This window comes from Peromyscus californicus, unplaced genomic scaffold (genome assembly GCF_007827085.1).
Source record: "Peromyscus californicus insignis strain IS unplaced genomic scaffold, ASM782708v3 Scaffold_3__1_contigs__length_106647218, whole genome shotgun sequence".
Taxonomy (NCBI): Eukaryota; Metazoa; Chordata; class Mammalia; order Rodentia; family Cricetidae; genus Peromyscus; species Peromyscus californicus.
The window spans coordinates 21,014,200-21,036,915 of NW_026294551.1; the positions used below are offsets into that span (position 1 = coordinate 21,014,200).

Consider the following 22,716-nt stretch of genomic DNA (forward strand, 5'->3'; position numbering starts at 1 on the left):
TATGTAGTGGGAGGGAAGGAATCGAAGGCTTCATGAATGGTACGCACACACTCTACCAGCTGAGCTAAATCCCTAGCCCCCTCAGGAAACTTAAAAAAATATTCCTTCTGTGCTAGAGAGACGGCTCAGAGGTAAGGGCACTTTGCTGTTCTTCTGGAGTTCAGGTCCCAGAACCAACACTGGGCAGCTCACAGTCAATCAATCCAGTGCTCTGGCCTTCTAAAGCACCTGCACTCATGTGCAAACACCCACATGCAAATACACATGCTATACATAATTATAAATCGTGAAACACACACACACACACACACATACACAAAGAACAAAAGGGCAAATTTTAACTCAATTTTGAAAACAGGCTGAAGCTATGTGAGATGGTACACACCTTTAATCCCAGCACTCAAGAGAGAGGTAGAGATAGGTGGATCTTTGTGAATTCAAGGCCAGCCCTACATATAGAGTGTTCCAGGCCATCCAAGACTATATAGTAAGACCTTGTCTCACTGACGCCCCCCCAAAAGGGTTGGTAAACTTGGTTCAAGGTCACTCTTGACTACACATCAAGTTCTACGTCAACCTGGAATACATGAGTCCCTGTCTCAAAACACCAAAAAAAAAAGTCCAGTTATACGATCTATCTGATAAAACTGTTTCCTGTGCAAACCTGACAATCTGCTTTTGCTCCCTAGACACCCCACCTGCCCTCCACAGTAGAGAGAACCAACTACCAAAAGTTGTCCTCTGACCTCCATATGCATTCCACACACACACTCATCTCCACTCTCGGTCACTGAAAAAAGGAAAAAGCACACAGGAGATGTGGGGTGGTGAGCAAAGTTAGAGATTTAAACAGATGTTTCACCAAAGAAGACACACAAGCTCTAGCAGGGCAACGCGAGTGAAAACTACAGTAATAGAAGTGTTGTAGCAGGGGGTGAAGCAGGTTAGAAAAACAGGGCGTCTTGTATCCTTCCTACAGGAATATGAAAATCCACTATGGAAAGTAGTTTGGTGGTGGTTTAAAAAGTAAAACACAGCCTGGCACGGTGTTTTTCCTAATTCTAGCCCTCAGAAGGCAGAGGAAGGGCTCTCTCTAAGTTTCAGGACAACTAGGGCTAACAAATTATCAAAAATAAAATGTTTTAAAAAGTTAAACATAGATTTACCATATGACCCAACATATATCCCTAGGTTTATACTTAAAAATATCAAGAGGAGGCTGGAGAGATTGTCAAGTGGTTAAGAGCACACATTACTCTTCCACAGAACCTGAGTTCAGTTCCCAGCACCCATGTCAGGAGGCTCACAACCACCTGTAATTCCAGCTCCAGGGGATCCACCAGTCTGGCCTCTGGGAGTACCTGAACCTATGTGCACATATCCACACACACGTAGACAAATAATAAAAAATAAATCTAAAACACATATTGAGGGGGCTGGAGAGATGGCTCAGTGGTTAAGAGCACTGGATGCTCTTGCAGAGGTCCTGAGTTCAATTCCCAACAACCACATGGTGGCTCACAACCATCCATAATGAGATCTGGTGCCCTCTTCTGGCCTGCAGGCATACATGCAGGCAGAACACTATATACATAATAAATAAATGAATCTTTAAAACAACAACAACAACAACAAAAAACCATATTGAGGGGTCAGAGAGATGACTTAGCAGTTGAGAGCACTGGCTTCTTCCAGGGGCTCCAAGTTCAATTCCTAACACTTATGGGGCAGCTTACAACTCTGCAACCTCAGTCTCAAGGGATCCGATGCCCTCTTCTGGCCTCCTCAGGCATGGCGTACACATGGTAGATACACACATGCAGACAAAGCACCCATACACATGTAAATCATCTAAAACATGTTGAAAGCAGGAACTCATATTGTCCCTCATGTTCACAGCAGCAGAAGGCTCAAGAGTCACAGGGTATAAACACCCCAAATAACCATCCTCAGATGAATGGAGGGAAAATGCACTGAACACTTGCAGTGGAACGTTATCCTAAGACAGGCATGAGATCCCAGCACACACTACACCCTGTCATACCTCAAAAGCACTCTGCTAAGTGAAGCCAGGAAGACAAGGCAGGACAAATACTGTCTGAACTCACGTGTGCATGATGAACAGACTGGGTAAATGTGCACACTCACACTCAGAACGCAGCAAAGTCACTAGCAAAGACTACACAGAATGGGGAAAGGGAAGCTGGCTAAAGGGATAATGTGAACGTTCTGGGAACAGATCAAGGTGATGGCTGTACGAAGACTGGACCTAATGTTGTGGAGTTAACACTTAAAAGCTTACAATGGCCAAGCACAATGGCACACATCTATCATCCTGGCACTCTGGGAGTAGTAACAGGAGGATCACAAGTTTGGGGCCAGCCTGAGCTACACAGCAAGCCTCTGCCTCAAAATAAAAACAAAAAATGACAAAAGAAGTTCCAATGGCTAGTGGTGTGGCTCAGTGAGGGAGTGAGCTCTTACTGTGCTGTGGCTGTAGGTTTAAATAAAACCCAACACCAGCCAGGTGTGGTAGTACACACCTTTAATGCCAATGCTGAAGTAGGCAGATCTTTATGAAAGTCCAAGGCTAGCCTGGTCTACAAGTGAGTTCCAGGACACAAAGGACTACACAGTGAAGCCCATTCTCAAAAAACAACAAACAAGAAGAAGAGGATAGCCGGGCAACGGTGGCGCACGCCTTTAATCCCAGCACTAGGGAGGCGGAGCCAGGAGGATCTCTGTGAGTTCGAGCCCAGCCTGGTCTACAGAGCGAGATCCAGGACAGGCACCAAAACTACACAGAGACACCTTATCTCGAAAAACCAAAAAAAAAAAGAAGAGGATAAAGAGGAAGAAGGAGGAAGAGAAGTAGGAAGAAGAGAAGGAGAAGGAGGAGGAAGAGAAGGGAGAGGAAGAAGACAGAAAGACAGACAAAAAAGCTTGAAGCAAGTTGTACATTTTATATTATGAATATTTTATAATAATAAAGGGGTATAGCATCACTGTCCTGCCTTCTGCACATCTGTGGAGTGTTTCACACCACAGTAGGTGGCTGGGACATGACAGTGCCAACACGTCTCCTATTCCAGAGTTCCACATGTGGGAACTATGTTCACAAACACAGTACGGCACAAAACAGGAGCTAACCCATCGTCAGCTAATTTGGTAAAGTGACTGAATGATGCTCTCTTCAAGTCTGTATGAAGGGTGTGTGCTTTCTACTTCTTCCTCATAAGTGTCTGCAATCACAAACACAGCAGGTATCCAATAACGGCTTATCGTGTGAATAATAACCATGAAGAGTTATGTCAGCAATCACTGTGCCAAGTGCCTTTGCCTGCATCATTCCAGCTGTATCTCCAACAAACACTATTAACAGTTCCCAGGACAAGCTCACAGAACAGAGAGAGGGCTGAGCAGATAAACTTGCCCAAAGTCACATGGCCAAAGAAGCAGTCTGGGCCATAGAGGCCTCCCTGCTGGCCCTCTAGGGACCACAGTGGGCTTCTCTCTGAAGCTCTGCTTTAGCCTCTCTCACATGAAATGAATAATAAATGACAAGAGAGCACTCTGTACTGGTGAAGCGCCAGGGCTCCAGGGCAGCACTGGCGTCAGGGGACATGCCACGAGTTGGGAAATGACTCATGTGGCTCCTCCTGCCAAAGAGACTGAAGATCCTCACTGGGGACAGCGAGAGGAAGAGCAGAATTCTGACTGAAAAGCAAGCCCTGCAGGACAGCTGGGACCTGGACAGCCTCCCCTTGCAAAGTTTCAGAACCAGTACATCCTTTTCCCTTTTATAAACCAGAATTCCAGGTTGGAGAGATGGCTGAGCAGTTTTGTTTTTCTTCCAGAGGACCCAAGTTCAATCCCCAACATCCATGTCAGGTTCACAGCCTCAGTGGGATTCTGACACCTCTGGCCCTCTCTTCTGAGAACATCTGCATTCATATCCACAGATCCACATGCACACATGTGCACACACATACACGTAATTAAAAATAATGAAAATTAATGTTAAAGATTTAAAAACCAAAATTCATCCAATGTAGTGAGTGGAACACGCCTTTAATCCCAGCACTTCGGGGTAGTGGTAAGTGGATTTCTTTGAGTTCAAGGCCAAACCTAGTTTATATAGCAAGTTCCAGGCCAATATATAGTAAGACCTTGTATGCGCGTATGCGCGCATGCACACACACACACACACACACACACACACACACACACACACACACACACACACAACACACACAGACAAAATGCAAGGAAAGAATAGATTTGTATCTGAAAGCTAAAGTGGCTGAGGTTAAATACGTTTGTCTGTAGTTTGGCAGTGATTATATTGTCTAATTTCTTTTTAGAAAATGTCTCATAACTAAAACCTAGTACGACCAAATATCCTGCTGGTTATTACAATAAGAAACAAACTGTGCACTCCCAGGAAACTGCAATTTCAGCCCAGACCTGCACAGCGAGCTGTTATCAGACACTGAAAGACATCACACTTCATTCCAAGGGAGGTTCCGTGAGGTTAAGAGGTCTGTGGGGTAGACAGTTCCCCAGGCCAATCCCAGGCATCACTGGTTCCTACCTTGAGGGACAGCACTGTGCTGGCCAGGTTGGTTCTCTGGATTTCCGGCACATTAGTGGTCAGCATTTCATCTCGGTAGGCACGTTCTGTGTATAGCCTGTAACACTTCCCTGGGCCAGTTCTCCCAGCTCTGCCAGCTCTCTGCTTTGCCTGAGCCTAGAGGGTGAGCATACAGAGTACCAGCTGTAAAATATCACTTCGCAGGTCTATCCAGGAAATCTGTTCAGGAGGGACTGGCAAATGTTTTCTGATTGCTTTTTATGAAGCAGAGTTAGGGTCATTAGACTTTAAGCATGAGAGCTGGGGAAAGAGAAGCTCAGAAAGACAGACCCAACACAGCACTGGGGCGGGCTTCTCAGAGTCACCAGTTTAGGACCATTCCCAACACTAGAGATGCCCTTACCAATTCTCAGTACTTCTAGGAAGTTTGTTCCAGGGAAGCACACACAAGGCGGGTGAAGGAAAGAAACAGAGAGCAGAATAGACCATAAAACACCAGCCCCACAGTTATGACCAAAACTGGAAGCAAACTAAAAAAATTATGCAGACCACACCAATGACTTTGCAGCCACTTTAAAATCGGCTTTGCAATGTTTGGTGACAAAATGACAACTCATCAGATGAAAAGTGCAGGTTACAATCAATATGACACTAATTTTATTAATTGTTGGCTTTTTGTTCTGTTTGTTTTTTGGTACAGGGTCTCATTATGTAGCCCTGGCTGCCTGAAATGAGGAGTTCTGGGATTAATGGTGTTCACGGTGTGTGCGTGACATCATGCCTAGGGGTCTGTGTAGCCTTGGCTGTCCTTGAACTCACAGAGATCCTCCTGCCTTGGCCTTCCAAGTATTGAGATTAGAGGCCTGAACCACCATGTCCAGCTCATGAAGTGTTTGATGTGTCTGTATAAATGATTAGGATGAAATGGCTGGAGAAAAACACCTTAACTACTTGTCAGTGGCTTAGTCTATGGGTGGCTTATGCATGGTTTCTCTCTCTCTTTCTTTTGTTTTTGTTTTTTTGAGACAGGATTTCTCTGTGTGTAACTATGGCTGTCCTGGAACTCTCTCTGTAGACCAAGTTGGTCTTGGGCTTGATGGCACTCGGGAGGCAGAGGCAGGCAGATCTCCGAGTTTGAGGCCAGCCTGGTCTACAGAGTGAGTTCCAGGAAAGCCAGGGCTACACAGAGAAACTCTTTCTCAAAAAAACAAACAAAAAAAGGACAATGAGCCATACCTAAATCCAGACGATACTCACACACTCACACTGGGACTGCACAGAATCCCATGATGCCTCTTCAAATCAGGAAAGGCACATGGAGCCAATGACTGGTCATCAGGAGAGAGACACACTGTCCTAAGAAGCTGTACAGAGCACATGTGCTGCACTCAGGCTTTCTAGACCCAAATCCTGCCTCTCCCAACTATGTGGTAACAAGCAGGTCCCTTCCTCCCTCTATGCCCTAACCTCCTGACTGTGAAATGATGATGGTGCTGTCTACTACTCAGGACTGCTGTGAGAAACCTGAGTCAGTGCATGTGAGATACCCAGGAGTGCCTGGTACTGGGTCAACTGGGTTGGTTTGTACAAACTATAAAAGTCAATGCAGGCCTGCTATAAAAGATGAACACAGAAAGCCGGGCGGTGGTGGCGCACGCCTTTAATCCCAGCACTCGGGAGGCAGAGCCAGGCGGATCTCTGTGAGTTCGAGGCCAGCCTGGGCTACCAAGTGAGTCCCAGGAAAGGCGCAAAGCTACACAGAGAAACCCTGTCTCGAAAAACCAAAAAAAAAAAAAAAAAAACAAAAAAGATGAACACAGGCCGGGCGGTGGTGGCGCACGCCTTTAATCCCAGCACTCGGGAGGCAGAGGCAGGCGGATCTTTGTGAGTTCGAGGCCAGCCTGGGCTACCAAGTGAGTTCCAGGAAAAGGCGCAAAGCTACACAGAGAAACCCTGTCTCGAAAAACCAAAAAAAAAAAAAAAAAAAAAAAAGATGAACACAAAGCCAGGTGGTGGTGGCGCACGCCTTTAATCCCAGTGCTTGGGAGGCAGGAGGATCTCTATGAGTTCGAGGCCAGCCTGGTCTACAAAGCAAGTTCTGGGACAGCCAGGACTGTTATACAGAGAAACCCTGTCTTGAAAAACCAAAAAAAAAAAAAAAAAAAAAAAAAAAAAAAAAAAGGTGAATATAGTATTTAAAAGTGTCTAAAGCAAAAAAGTTCCCATCATCCACCAACAGAGCAATCCGTAGCATAGTGGCACCCACGAAAAAGCCCTAGCTAGCATCCTGCCTACAGGCTTCCAGTGTGGGGCACAGCCATATGCTCAGCCCAGAAATGCACATCATGTATTTTTTAAACAAAAATTGGATTGTTTCATTCATCATATTATACACTAGCAGTTAACTCCACATAATACTCTATGGCATGGTTATACTATAGTGGATTAAACTGCTTCCCCTTCTGGCTGATCCAGGAGCCATCTTTCCATGAACAGCCATTTTTGTTCTTTGAATATGTACTCAATCATGTCTAACTCTCCAATATGTTCCTAGAAATAGACAGTTAGGTTAAAGAGATAAATTTTTTTTTTTTTTTTTTTGGTTTTTCGAGACAGGGTTTCTCTGGGTAGCTTTGCACCTTTCCTGGAACTCACTTGGTAGCCCAGGCTGGCCTCGAACTCACAGAGATCCGCCTGCCTCTGCCTCCCGAGTGCTGGGATTAAAGGCGTGCGCCACCACCCGGCTGAGATTAATTTTTAAAATTTTACATAAGTTGTCACCAAATTTCCCTCAAAAAGGTGACTAGGTAATTAATTTTTTAATATACTTTAGGCAAGAGATTATTTCATAATAATCAGAAAAGTAGGTAATTATCTCATGAATTACTACTATCTCAGCTATCTGCTGCTAAGTATTTTTAAAAATACATGCTTGCTGGGTATGGTGGCACACACCTTTAATCCCAGCAGTGGGGTGAGGCTAGGAGGGTAGAGGCAGGCAGATCTCTATGAGTTCAAGGCCATCCATCCTGATCTACACTGCAAGTTTCAGGCCAGCCAAGGCTACATATTGAGACCTTGTCTCAAAACAAAAAACAAAAAACAGACCAAACAAACAAATTGTGTGTGTGTGTGTGCATGTGTGCGCAGAGGTGTGTGTTCTTGGGGGCTGGAGAGAGATCTCAGTAGTTAAGAGCACATCCTGCTCTTGCAGGGGACCAGTGTTCCCACATTAGGTAGCTCATGACCTTCTATAACACCTACTCCAGGGATCTGAAACTGTCTTCTGGCCTCCATAGTGTATGCACACATACAAATAATAAAAATACCTAACACATGTAAGACAATCTTTAAAAAAATAAAACAAAACAAAAACTTTGGAATTTATGGGGCAATTTAATTTTGAAACCCCACTCTAAAGATTACAAATACAGGGCTGGGATATAGCTCAATGGTAGAGTGTTTGCCTAATGTATACAGGGCCTAAATTTAATCCTCTCACACTCACACACACACTCACACACACACACACACACACAAAACATACAGTGGCTAGCATACATCATATGAAGCCTTCCCTTACCCCACTAAGTTAATCTTTGAGGACAATAAGGTTTAAAATACAGAACCAAAGCCGGGCGGTGGTGGCGCACGCCTTTAATCCCAGCACTCGGGAGGCAGAGGCAGGCGGATCTCTGTGAGTTCGAGGCCAGCCTGGTCTCCAAAGCGAGTTCCAGGAAAGGCGCAAAGCTACACAGAGAAACCCTATCTCGAAAAACCAAAAAAAAAAAAAAAATACAGAACCAAGCTAAGTGTGGTGCCATATGACTATTATTCCATAATGAGACAAAAGCAAGAGGGTCCCACATCTAAGACTAGCTTAAGCTATACAGCAAGACCCTGTCTTTTTTTTCCCCCAAAAACAGCGTCTCTCTTGAAACTCGATATGTAGACCAAGCTGGTCTAGAACTTACAAAGATCCTGGCAAGGCCCTGTCTTGAAACAAACAGGAAAGAAAGGAGGGAGGGAGAGGGACCCACCAGAACCATAACGAGTCCCAGAAAGACCTTCACCAGGATTTTGAGAAAAGCTTATGACAGATGCAGCCAACCTGAGAAATCGGTGTCACCACAAGCTGGTCGATCCCTGTTTTAGAATTGTAAACTTTCTGCTTCACAAATCCAGGGTCAACCACATAGTAGATGCCGTCGATGGTCAGTGATGTTTCTGCGATGTTGGTGGCAATCACGACCTACAGATGAGAAGGACAAAGCCAGAGTGAGCTGAGGCTGGAACAGGTCTCACATTTCCCAGGGATCTGCTGCCATCCCCCTCTAGACACGTGACATTTAACCCCGGCTCAAGTCTCCAGTGTCCAGAAGGGAAGGAGCCTTCACCTGAAGGTTCCTTGGGAAGTGGGTGGTGCCTCAGAGGTGCAGAGCAGAAAAGCCAAGGCTGCTCAGAGCCAACCTCATTTGGTATAAATAGCTGTGCATCTCACTGTCTAGAGCAGATGATTACTATAAGTTTACTCTTCTAGCTCCCTGGGATAGCACAGATGTCCTGACGTCACAGGTGCCACTGCAAAATGAGATTTTTCTTTCTCCCACAGAGACATCTAGACTACGAATGGGCCGGGCACATATGTGGACAGGAGGAGGACTGCGTCTTCTCTCCTCATCGAAAAATGAACCAGGAAGCCACAGAGGAGTTTCACAGTGTGTGTGTGTGTGTGTGTGTGTGTGCGTGCAGCAGTATCTGTTGATCTAGATTATGACTCTCAGCCTGGCTCTGCCACTGGTTTTCTCCACCCAGAGGTTCAGCTCATAAAACAAAATTGCTTAGAGAAATCATTGCTGGGAGGCACCAAAATCTCACATCATACCAGTATCTACTGGCCCTGAAAGGGATTTACCTGCCACACAGCCACAAAGGCCCTGCTTAGAAACAATCCAACCTTGGAGCTAGAGAGATGGCTCAGCGGCTAAGAGCACTGGCTGCTCTCCCAGAGGACCTGGGTTCAATTCCCAGCACCCACATGGTGGCTCACACCTGTCTGTAACTCCAGTTCCAGGGCTTCTGACAGCCTTACACAGACATAAATGCAGTCAAAACACCAATGAACATTAAAAAATAAATAAATAGTTAAAAAAAGAAACAAAGAACCAATCCAACCAACAGAAAGAGGACAGAGGAAGAACTCACCGTCTGCCCCTCCCAAACCTGCTCCCATGTTAGAACCACGTTCCACCCAGCTATGCAAGGTAGAAGCATGGGAGTTTTTTTTCCCTCACCCTTCACCCCTCCACCTCCTGACAGCACGTGTGTCCTCCCATCTATCTCCACTGCTAGGACTACACTCAGAGAAACAGACACCCCAGTAAACTGGTAAACAAATGTTCACAGCAGAAGCACTCATGGTATATCCCAAAGTGGAAAAAACCTCATGTCTATCAACTAATGAACAACGTACAAAATAGAATTCATGCAGGGTCTAGCAGGATGGCTCAGTGGGTAGTCACCTGCCACCAAGCCTGATGACCTGAATGACGGTGGGAGGACAGAACTGATTCCTGCAAATTGTCCTCTGACCCACACAAGTGTCATGACGTGCACACGCCACCATGTCCAGCTGTAAAATCAATTATTCTCATTTAAAAATGATAAACTCAGACACGGGGATAGCTCAGTTGGTAAAGTACTTGTCTCAAAAGTCTGAAGACCTGAGTTTAAGACTCAGAATCCACACAAAAGTGCTAGGCATGGTGGCATGTGCTTGTAACCCCATCCCCAGGGAGGCTGCAGATCCCACGTGACTTCAGAGTATTCAGAACAACCTCCTTTTAGCCCCATGTTACCTTTCTGCTGCCAGGAGGAGCTGGATCAAAGATTCGGGTCTGCATCTCACTGGGGAGGGCAGAGTACACTGGCAAGATGATTAACTCGGGGACGTCAGGGCCCAGGGACTTCATTCTCTCATACAGGATCTCACAGGCAGTATCGATTTCTTCCTGACCAGTCAAGAAAACCAAGATATCACCTAGGAAGAGAATGAAGCATCACTTACTGTCTCTGTGGGGGGTGGGGGTGGGGAGTGTTCTGTTGGTTCTTCTGTGGCGGGAGGTAGACTTTAGAGTCTTGGGCAGCATCGCTTCTCGGCCTTTTAGCTAAGATCAAGTGTAGAGTCTTGGGCATGTCTGCCACTGAGCCACATCCCCGCCCTCTTCTCACTTTCTAAAAATTTTGAAGGGGTTGGGGATTTAGCTCAGTGGTAGAGCGCTTGCCTAGCAAGCACAAGGCCCTGGGTTTGGTCCCCAGCTCCGGGGGGAAAAGGGGAGGGGGGAGTTTTGAGACAAGGTCTCACTCAGTTGTCCAGGCAGGCCTTGAACTTGAGATCTCTCTGCCTAGCTGGCTAGCTAAGATTACGAGCCTGCAAGTGGGCTTGGCTCTGTTTTATTCTGAACTAGAGTTGAAGCATGTCGTCCAGGCTGGCTCTAAACCTCTAGCTCAAGCAATACTCCTGTTTTAGCTCTTGGTAGCTGGACCCACAGGTACAAACCAGCAACCTCCACCTGTGTGTGAGCGGCTACAGCAACACCAACAGCATTGCTGTACACACACAGAAAGTACACACTCACACTATGACCTCAGAAACCAAGAGGGCTACGAAGAGAAACCCTGTCTCAATTAAAAAAAAAGGGGGGAGGGGGCTGGAGAGATGGCTCAGAGGTTAAGAGCACTGACTGCTCTTCCAGAGGTCCTGAGTTCAATTCCCAGCAACCACATGGTGGCTCACAACCATCTGTAATGAGATCTGGTGCCCTCTTCTGGCGTGCAGGCATATATGCAGAACACTGTATATATAATAAATAAATAAATCTTAAAAAAAAAGTCACAAAAATAAACCAAGAGGTTATCATCCATCTACATTTAATTAAGTGCATTTAAACCTTATATCACCTTTTAACATCTCCACCACCATTCCAAATATGCATGCCTGAGACTTACAAAGAGAACTATATTTAAAATGTGTTTTTCAGGGACAGGAGAGATGGCTCAGCGGTTAAGAGTACTGACCGCTCTTCCAGAGGTCCTGGGTTCGAATCCCAGACACCACATGGCAGTTCACAACTGTCTGTAACTCCAAGATCCAACACCCTCAACAGACATACATGCAGGCAAAATACCAATGGACACAAGATAAAAATAAATTTTTTAAAAAAATGTGTTTTTCTCAAGACTAGCTCACAGTAGGATTTTTGGCCTAAGACAAAAGCCTTCCACTCCCCTCACCTGGTGGCTCTGTTAAATGGATCTGCATGACAGTAATCAGACTGGCATCCAAATAGTCTGTCTCAGGCTCCTTTGTGTACAGTATTTCCACTGGATAGGTTCGACCAGGGATGGTGAAGATGGGCGCTTCATAGAAGTACTGAGAAAACTTCACTGCATCCAAGGTGGCTGAGGTGACAATCAGCTTCATGTCTTGTCGTTTTTGCACTGTCTAAAGGGAAATGTTAGGTGGCTTACTAAAAAAGACCATACAAAATGTCACATGGCACTCAAATCCTACTCCCAGAAACCAGTGTTTACCTACTTACCTTTTTCAACAATCCAAAGAGTACATCTGTGTGAATGGTCCTCTCGTGTGCCTCGTCCAACATGATGATGGCATACTGAGTGAGGTCAGGGTCAATCAGGCATTCTCTCAGCAGCATGCCGTCTGTCATATACTTGATGACTGTTTCTGGGCTGGTGCAATCCTCAAATCGAATGGTGTAGCCCACCTACACAGGACAGAAGAAGAAAACCTAAGAACAGAGTCCCTTTGTGAAATCATCAGAATGGCCCTCATATTCCTAGTAGAGAGGAAATTAACCAAGATCACAGTGGTTTCCTCTAGCAAAGACTGCCCTGCCCTGAACTTGACCCTGAATAACTTGATGGCAATGAAAATCTCTCTCCTTTGGGAGAAATCTAAAAACGTAGTAATATTCTCATTTTATAGATCGGTATCTGGGCCTTTCTGTTTTTCTTCTGGAATTCACCCAGCAGCCTCTCCAACCACTTACCTCCTGACCAAGACAACAACCAAACTCCTCTGATACTCTTTTGGCCACGGACATGGCTGCCACTCTTCTGGGCTGGGTACACCCGATCTTGCCCCTCGAAGTGTAGCCTGCCTCTGCCAGGTACTGGGTGATCTGTGTGGTCTTCCCAGATCCCGTCTCTCCAATCACGATTAGGATCTGATTGTCATGCACAGCCTGAAAGCAGCACAATATAAACAGTTATTAAAATTTGCCACAGGGGCTAGAGAGATGGCTCAGCCATTAAGAAAACTGGCTGCTTTTGTAAAGGACCCGAGTTTGATTCCTGGCAGCCACATGGCACCTCAGTAGTCCCAGTGCCCTCTTCTGACTTCTGCAGGCAACAGGCATGCACAACACCGTGCAGAGACATACAGGCAGGCAAAACACCAAGCAGGAAGGAGGCATGTTTTTGAGTTTGAGGCCAACCTAGGCCACACAGTAGGTTTTAGGTCAGCCTGGAATATGGTATGAGAAGATGTCTCAAAAAATCACAGGAAGGGCTGGGAGAATGTTTACCAGCTAGATTCCCTAGTATTATGTGGTGGTACATGCCCATAATTCCAGAACTAAGGCAGGAATATCAGTAGTTCAAGGTCACCCTCAGAAAGTTTGAGGCCAGATGGAAAATACATGAAACCCCATCTTTAAAAAAATTTTTTTAGAAGCAGGTGGTGGTTCACACCTGTAATCACAGCATTGGGAAGGCTGAGGTAAGAGGATGGATCATCATTCTTTCTTTTTTTTTTTTCCCCAGAGCTGAATCCCCAACCCCCAACATTATTTCAAGGCTAGCCTGGGATACAGAATGAGTTTCTGGTCAGCCTGTGCCAGCTAGAATGAAGCCATGCCTAAAAAAATAAAATAAGGAGCCTGTGAGACGGCTCGGTGGCTTAAGGTTCTTTGACACAAGCTTGAGTTTGAACCCATGTAAAGGTAGGAGAAATCCAACCCACAAAATGTCCTCTGACCCCCACACACGCCTTCAGGCATGTGCCCAGCCCCTACATCATACACACACATATATAAGAGCACACGCATACACACACACACACACACACACACACAAATAATGAGGAGACTGGGGTTGTAGCTTGGCCGGGTTCAAGCTCCAGTGCCCCGACCCACAGCCCACGCAGAGAACACCGCCCCCACCTGCACCAGCTGTTCCTTCAGTTTGTAGATGGGCAGGCTCTCCCTCTGCTCGAGGATTGACATCTGGGTCTTCTTCCCATAAGACGCTTTGTTGCCCCCAAAGGCATGCTTCTTCCACTCAGGAATGTCGTTGGGCATCATCCCAATGCCCCTCATGTTGGCAGCGATCTGCCTGCCCTCCGCTGGAAAGGAAAGCAAACTTGAGTGCTGGCCTCAAGCTACTGCTACATGGCGTTCTTTCCAAGTGTTATCAAGGCTTTATACTATACCCAAAGCTGTGACCCATCACCACCTAACTTTACATTTCAGCTCTCCCAAAGAAACCTCTGCCCCTTTCCCCTTCCCTTGACACACTGCTCTACTCTCTTGGGCTGGAGGTCATATAGTGTGCGGTGTCTTGGGGACTTTCACCTGCTTTAATGTTTTCAAGTTAACCCCAAAATTTATAGCTTGAATTGGGAGTGAAAGAATGAGCAAGATAAAGAAAATTTTGGTCGCTCTCTCAAAAATGCAAAAATGTTATAAATTTGATGGCAAAAACACCCATAAAAATATACTCCAGTCTCAGGGACAGGAGAGATGGTTCAGTGTATGTGGCTCACAACCACCTATAACCAACACCAGGGGGTCCAGCACCTCTAGCTCAGTGGGTACAGACTCATAACTTAAAATGATAAAAATAAACATTTAAATTCATATATATGTAAGTCTGAGACAGGGCCACATAGTAAGACCCCCTCTTAAAACACCACACATACAGCTGGGTGGCAGTGGCGCACGTGTTTAATCCCAGCACTCAGTAGGCAGAGTCAGACAGATGTCTGTGAGTTTGAGGCCAGCCTGGTCTACAGAGCAAGATCCAGGACAGGCACCAAAACTACACAGAGAAACCCTGTCTCAAAAACAAACAAAAACACCCTCTCACTCTCTCTCTCCCCTCCCCCACTTACTTCAATCTACACAGCAAATCAGTGAGCTTTGAAAGAGGCCAAAGGAGTCTCACAGGGAATCTTTTACTAGAGGGTACAAATGGAAGGAAGCTTGTTCCTAGGGAATGAAGGATTCTATGCGTGTGTGCACACGTGCGAGCCATTGTGTTGATGTAGGTACACATGTGTATCAATGTGTGAGTATGTGTACACATATGTGCCCATGCCTGTGGAACCTAGAGGACAACATCAGGGGTCCTTCAGATGCCATCACCTTTTTTTCTCCTGGGACAGGGTCTTTTACTGGTTTGGAACTAGCTAAGTGGGCCCTGCTGGCTGGCCGGCAAGTCTCAGTCACCTGTCTCTGTCCCCCCACCCCCACCCCCAGTGCTGAGATTACAAGCACACAGCACCATGCCCAGCTTCATTAACATGGCTCCAGGGCTTGAACAAGGTCCAAGTACTGGCAAGGCAAACACTTTACACCTCCCTAGCTCTAGAAGATTTTTTTATTATAAAAAAAGAAAAATAAAAGAAGAATATTTCTACCCCTTAAACACTAATCCATCTGTTCTATCTATCTAAACTGTTGTCTAAGCTAACATAATGCCCCCAAATTCTGTCTATAGCACTGATCCCTCTTCTCAGCATTCCTGATCCTCAACTGAGGTGTCTTCCAGCTACCTGAGACATAATGCCCCAAATTCTGTCTACAGCACAGATCCCTCTTCTCAGCATTCCTGATACTCAACTGAGGTGTCTTCCGGCTACCTGAGACACAAGTCCATCACACTCTTTCACCACAAACCTGCTTCTCATCAGTCTCTTATCCCAGAGGTACCATCACTCACTCCGGTGGTCACATTAGACCTGGAGCTGTGTGGAGACTCCTACTTCCCATGTGGCCACTCCTACTTCCCATGTAGCCACTTCTACTTCCCATGTGGCCACTCCTACTTCCCATGTGGCCACTCCTACTTCCCATGTGGCCACTCCTACTTCCCATGTAGCCACTCCTACTTCCCATGTGGCCACTCCTACTTCCCCGTCCCCACCTTCAACAAGCTACCCTTCTCAAATATATTCCTCTTCTCTGACAGCACCATGTTCAGGCCACCATCCTCTCCTCTCACTATCATAAAAGCCTGCTCCTCCACCTGAAGCATCTATTCTTGCTCTCTCCAACTCCTCCTGCAGGGCCCTTTGATGATTTTTTGGAAATTCGATACTTTTATATTCTATGATGTACTTAGGATTAGCCTGGATACCTAATGCCATCTACAAAGCCCTGGCCTGCCAATCCTGCCTCATCCCTCGCCACCAGAACAACACACTAGTCCATCCACACAGACTTCCTAAAGTTTTGTCTACTGCAAAGCTGTTAACACAGGCTACTACTCCCTTGCCTTCATATACTCTACAAAACCCTATAAAAGATCAGGTTCTAGCCAGTCATGGCAGCTTAAACCTGCAATCCCAATACAAAGAAGGCTGAATCAGGAGGATTGTTGCAAATTTAGGGCTAGCCTGAGCTATGCAGTAAGTTTATAACCAGCCAGAACTACACAATGAAACTGTCTTTAAAAAAAAAATCAGGGCAGGAGAGATAGTCAGTGGTGAGGGGCACTGACTGTTACTGCAGAAGACCCAAGTTGGATTCCTAGCACCCATCTGGTGGCTCACAATCATCTGTAACTCTAGTCTGAGTGGACCCAAAGCCCTCTTCTGACCTCCATGGACACCAGGCACACACAAGGTGCACAGAGATAACATTCAGACACAACACCCACACACTCTGAAAAAACAAAAAACAGGGGCTGGAAAGATGGCTGCTCAGCCATTAGGAGCATTCACTGCTCTTGTAGAAGACCCAAGTTCAGCTCCTGGCACCCATATTAGGTGCTTACAACTGCCTGTAACTCTAATTCCAGGAGATCTGTTGCCCCTTCTGGCCTCCAAGGACACTTGTATGCACATGGCATGCGTACATACATTCAAACACACATATACATAAAAGACTATACTATCTTTTGGTTCTTTGTTGTTTCTGAGACTGGATCAAATACAGCCTAGATTGTCCAATGTAGCTGAACTTGGCCTTGGAACTTTTTCCCCCCCAAATACAGAGTTTCTCTGTGTAGCTCTGGCTGTCCTGGAACTTGCTCTGTAGACGAGGCTGGCCTTGAACTCAAGAGAGATCCCCTGCCTCTGCCTCCCAAGTGCTGGGATTATAAGCATGGGCAACCTCATCTACATCATATTATACTCTTTCTTCCCCCAGTGCTGGGAACTGATCCTAGAGCTTCATGCTCGCTAGACAAACAGCCTACCACTGAGCTACATCTCCAGCCCTTACACTGCACTATCTTTAGAATAAAAGTCTTAAAGTTGTTCAGAAGATGATGATGTGATCAAGGTCACTGAAACACCTGTTTTAAACAACTGTTTAAAAACTAAAGCAGGGCCAGGTGGTGGTAGTGCACACCTTTAATCCCAGCATTTGGGAGGCAGAGCCAGGAGATCTCTGTGGGTTCAAGGCCAGTCCGGTCTACAGAGCAAGATCCAGGACAGGCACCAAAACTACACGGAGAAACCCTGTTTCGGGGAAAAAAAAAAATCTATGACTAGGCTCCAATGTAAAAGAGAAACTGAGGCTAAATTTTCACTCTGTGTCTGCAGTACCAACTGTTTTATATATACACAAAGTCTCAGATTTGTTTTTAAAAGAGGTCCACACTCCAGAGCCTTACCATCAGGCAGGGGATCAACCCAGTGTTTGTTGAGTCCCATGGGTATAGAGTCCATCTCAGCTTCCCTCTGGGCCTGCTTCAGTTCCCGCCTTTCCTTGGCCAGGGCACTCTGCATCATGGCTGCTTGGGAGAGTGAGCCATCTGGGTTCTAAAACAACAGAGGAAGAAGGAGTATGCACTGAGTACCTAGGAAAAGGTGGGCGGTTAGCTCAGCCCGGTGCTCTTCACCTTTAACCCCATCACTTGGAGACAGAGGCAGCAATCTCTGAGCTTGAGGGCAGATTGGTTTACATAGTGAGTTTCAGACCAGCCAAGGCTACATGACTGAGACTCTGCCTAAGAATACAGAAAAGGGCAGATGGTTGAACTACTGTCATTTTAAAACGGGAGAAGGAATAAAGTTCACATCCATGTCTCAGGCTACATGAAAGAAATGGATCATCTGTAACACATACAAAAAAATTAAAAGTCAGTGAAAGAATGTTTAGCTTGAGGATGAGAACTCTTAGAGAATGAGGGACAATTCTACTTTTAAATGCATAAAGGGTGGAAGAAAAGTCGGGAACAAAGTACTGTGTAGACAGCTATGATCCTAGAATTCCAGAGGCTGAGAAGGAGGATTCCTGGGAGTTTGTGGCCATCCTTGGCTACATAACGAGTACCAAGCTAGCCAGGGTTATGTAGTGGGACCTTGACTCAAAAACAAAAGAAAATCCATGAAAAAAGAAAGGAATACTGTGGAGATAGATGTCTCAGTGAGTAAAACACATGCCCCACAAGTGTGAGCCTGAGTTCAGATCTCCAGAGCCCACACAAAGCCAGCATAGCAGTGTGTATCTTTGTAATCCTAGCATTTCTACAATGAAATCGGAAGTAGAGATTTAAAAAAAAAATCCTAAAGTTCAAGGGTCAGCTAGCCTGGTGTACTCATCCCAAACAAGGTGGAAGAAGACGAGGACTATCGCCTCAAGTTGTCATCTAACTTCCATATGTGAACTGTAATATAGCCACATGCCTGTACTCACACACATAAATGTGCGTACATGCAAACATGGGGGGGATGGAAAAAAAATTCTTATAACCCTAAGAACTAAAATTCAGAACAGCATGAGTGTTTCAGACAGAATTAACAATCAGATTCATCACATGCTTCCTTACAGGTTAGTGAGTCACTAACAATGCAAGCAGATGAGACCTCATAAGAAGAACACTGACAGACTGTAACAGTGGATCACAGCTGGATGTGGGGCTCACATCTGTAATCCCACACTCGGGAGGCAGAGGCAGGTAGAGATCTGAAAGTTCCAGGCCAACCAGGGCTACATAGTTAAGACCTTTTCTCAAAGAACAAACAAACAAACCACCATGAGGAGCATTATATGGGCTTGCTGGGCTGGCAGACTTTCCAGATAATCTTTTCCCACACCAAAATGTTTGAGGATTCTGGTTTGAGTTCTTGCAGCTCTGCCCTCCAGCACACCAAAGATGCAAGCTCTAAGTCCTCAACAAAGCAATATGGCAGAGCCAGCTCTTCTGTTTACCTCTGCTTTCTCTCAAAATACAGTAATATATGTGGACGAAGGTGAGACAGGAAAGCGACAGAGCCCAGCCCCTCTCCAGATACAAGACAGAGACCCTGGGTACCAGTCAGACAGCCTGAATCCTGCTTATGCTGATACTATCACTTCAAGAAAACAAGCTGGTGGGTATTTCCAGGTTAAAAAAAAAGCCCCATTCTTCTCACCTTAACAATCTTGATGGGGCTCATATCCATGCTTTGCTTTGTGTGCCCTCTCAGGAACGGAGGCTCCTCCTCAACCAGCTCAATTTCAAGATCTTCATCTAAAAGTCCACCAAAATGAATTAGCCATAAACAAGACAGAAATAACCAATCATTTTCATTAAGACAATTCAGGGCTAGAGAGGTGGTTCAGTGGTTAAGGGCACTGGCTGCTCTTTCAGAGGACCCGGGTTCAATTCTCAGTACCTACATGGCAGTTCACAACTGTCTGTAACTCCAAGATCTAACACCCTCCCACACAGACGTACACGCAGGAAAAATATCAATGCACATAAAAAACAAAACACAACAACAACCAAAACACACGAATGAAGGCATGCAAGCATACACACACATTCACACACATAAATAGCTTCCCTAGCCTGGCAAGATGACTCCATGTGTAAAGTCACTTGATGTTCCGAGTTTGATCCCCAGGAACTCACGTGGTAAAAGGACAAACCAACTATAGCAAGATGTTCTGTCTGTCTTCCACATATGGGCCACGGCATACATGTATGTGCATACACACAAATACATATATACATACACATGCACACAAAACAAAAAAGCAAATGTCATTATTTTTGGAACTTAAAAGTAATAGCTTCCCAGGTCAAAAAGGTGTCAGTAAAGTGAAATTCTACCACAGGGGACTGTGCTCTCCCTCCAGGCCCTGCAGCCATTTCCAGGGCATTTCTACTCCTGTCCAATAACTGGTTAGAACTGCTTTCCAAAGAAGCCAAGCCTGTGGGAGAATACTGTCCTGATAGTCTAGATGGTATTAAGACATTTGCCACCCAACTTCATTATGGAACAATTTTTTCCCCCATTTCAGACACAGTCTCACCAAGTAGCCCAGGCTGGCCTCAAACTTGTAATGGTCCTGCCTCAGCCTTGACTACTAAGGTAACAACTGTGCACCATCACATATACCTTTTCTACATTTGAAAAATAAAAAGTCTTACACACATACACTAACAGGCTGATTTAGGAACCTCATAATAATTTTACTCATAAAGATGAAAAGGGAGGGCTGGAGAGATGGCTCAGAGGTTAAGAGCACTGACTGCTCTTCCAGAGGTCCTGAGTTCAATTCCCAGCAACCACATGGTGGCTCACAACCGTCTGTAATGAGATCTGGTGCCCTCTTCTGGCCTGCAGGGACACATGCAGGCAGAATACTGTAAACATCATAAATCTTAAAAAAAAAAAAAAAAAAAAAAAAGATGAAAAGGGGCTGTAGTTTAGTGATAGTAACTGCTATCAATCTCAAGCACCACCAAGAAAAAAAAGTATATGAAGATGAAAAGCCAGGCGTGGCAGCACACGCCTATAAATCCCAGCACTTGAAAGGCAGAAGCAGGAGGATCAGCAGTTGAAGGTCATACTTGGCCACATAGTGAATTACAGGCCAGCCTGGGCTACATGAAACTATGTCTCAAAAAAACAAATAATGAGGGATAGAGAGACGGCTCAGCAGTTAAGAGCACTAACTGCTCTTCCAGAGGACCTGGGTTTAGTTCCCAGCACCCACATGGCAGTTCACAGCTGTCTGTAACTCCAGGATCTGACACCCACACACAGACAAGCATGCTGGCAAAATATCAATGCACATAATAATAACAACAACAACACACAATCACACACAATCCTAAAAACTAAATATATATAGTATATATATACTATATATATAGTATATATACTATATATATAGTATATATATATGTATATATATATATAGTATATATATATGCATCTAAAGTAAAGTAGAAAAGTTGAGTATTATAGCACATGTCTGTAATCCCAGCATTAGAGAGGCTGAGACAGGAGGATCAAGAGTCCAAGTCGGGCTGGAGAGATGGCTCAGAGGTTAAGAGCACTGGCTGCTCTTCCAGAGGTCCTGAGTTCAATTCCCAGCACCCACATGGCGGCTCACAACCATCTGTAATGAGATCTGGCGCCCTCTTCTGTATACATAATAAATAAATAAATCTTTAAAAAAAAAAAAAAAAGAGTCCAAGTCACCAGGCTGTGGTGGTGCATTCCTTTTATCTCAGCACTTGAGGGACAGAGGCAGGCGGATCTGTGAGTTTGAGGCCAGCCTGGTGTGGAGTTCCAGGACAGCCAGGGCTACACAGTGAAACCCTGTCTCAAAAAAAAAAAAAAAAAAAGAAAGAAAGAAAAAGAAAAAAGAAAAAAGAAAAAAAAAAAGAGAGTCCAGTCTAGCCTAGACTACATAATGACATCCCATGGAAAAAAAGTAAAATGGATGAATAACAAATTTATATGCAAATTACTCTAAGGCAATGAACCAAATGAAATGTAACTCAAGTGTCAACCTAGATAAACACTGAGGGGCTGGATAGTGGCTGACAGTTAAGAACACTTGTTTCTCTTGTAGAGAAATAGATTTGCAGGTTTGATTCCAGCACCACATGGCAACTCACAACACTCTGTAGCTCCAGTTCCAGAGAATCTGATTTCTGGCCCTCTGCTGGCCTCCTCAAACACTGCACCTCTAATCTCACAGGTGGTAGGTGGATCTTCGTGAGTTCAATGCCAGCCTGATCTACATAGCAAGTTCTACGACAGCCAGAGCTACATAATAGAAAGACTCTGCCCCCCAAAAAATAAATAATAAAATTTTAAAAATCTTTTCAAAGATATTTTTCAAAAAAAGGTGCTGGATCCAAACAAAGTAGTACACTGGTTATCTAAACATGTATTTCTGTCTATCCAGAGGTGAGTGGTGAGCCCCAGGAAACAAGTGACGACTACCCACTCAGTTAAACTACAAACAGCCCACTTTAGTGACACAATTTGACAATCCCCCTCCCAGGCCCTCCTCCAGCTAATCCAAGTGGCAGACTGACTACCTTCTTCATCATCCACCTTAGGGAGAATGCCGGTCTCTTCATCGAAGTCTGGAAACTCTTCCTTGGAAAGCACGTTGGCAGCAATCATCTAGCGAAGAGCAGAAGGCAGCATCTGTAACTAAGATCTGCGCTAGGAGCAAGACTCTGTCCCAGTGTTAACTCCAGGGATCTCACACAAGGAAACCCATCTGTCTTCTCCTGGAACCCAGCATGTCAGGTCAAGACAGAGACACACATCCCATGCCAGGAACAGCACAACATGGTCCTAAGGTACTGGCTCAGGGGTATCGTGCCCAGGAAGGGTTACCAGGCCTTCCCTTCGCCACAGCACCCGGCACACACTGATCATGTGGCATGCAGCCCTACAGTTTCATGTTTAACACTGTCTCTACCCCACTGGACAGTGAGTTCCCCAAGGGCATGAACGATGAAATACTGTCTTTGTAGGGCTAGTGTTACACAAGGCAGGACACACCATCATTTTGAAGCTCACAAGAACGAGGAAAGTAACAACCAAGTCAAAATTACAATCTCCACAG

The 22,716-nt window shown here is 45.3% G+C and overlaps 1 protein-coding gene across 1 annotated transcript in view; it reads right to left on the bottom strand.

The window, feature by feature from the left end:
* The window catches only part of Dhx8 (DEAH-box helicase 8), a 40,618-nt gene that overhangs the window by 5,606 nt on the left and 12,296 nt on the right, over nt 1–22,716 (bottom strand). The window contains exons 9-18 of the mRNA XM_052756266.1: nt 22,178–22,265; nt 19,263–19,360; nt 17,519–17,666; nt 13,840–14,021; nt 12,667–12,861; nt 12,196–12,381; nt 11,888–12,098; nt 10,453–10,634; nt 8,706–8,846; nt 4,595–4,750 (exon numbers count right to left, since the gene is read on the bottom strand). Of these exons, the coding sequence (XP_052612226.1) occupies nt 4,595–4,750; nt 8,706–8,846; nt 10,453–10,634; nt 11,888–12,098; nt 12,196–12,381; nt 12,667–12,861; nt 13,840–14,021; nt 17,519–17,666; nt 19,263–19,360; nt 22,178–22,265 (1,587 nt within the window). The remainder of the gene's footprint in view (nt 1–4,594; nt 4,751–8,705; nt 8,847–10,452; nt 10,635–11,887; nt 12,099–12,195; nt 12,382–12,666; nt 12,862–13,839; nt 14,022–17,518; nt 17,667–19,262; nt 19,361–22,177; nt 22,266–22,716) is intronic.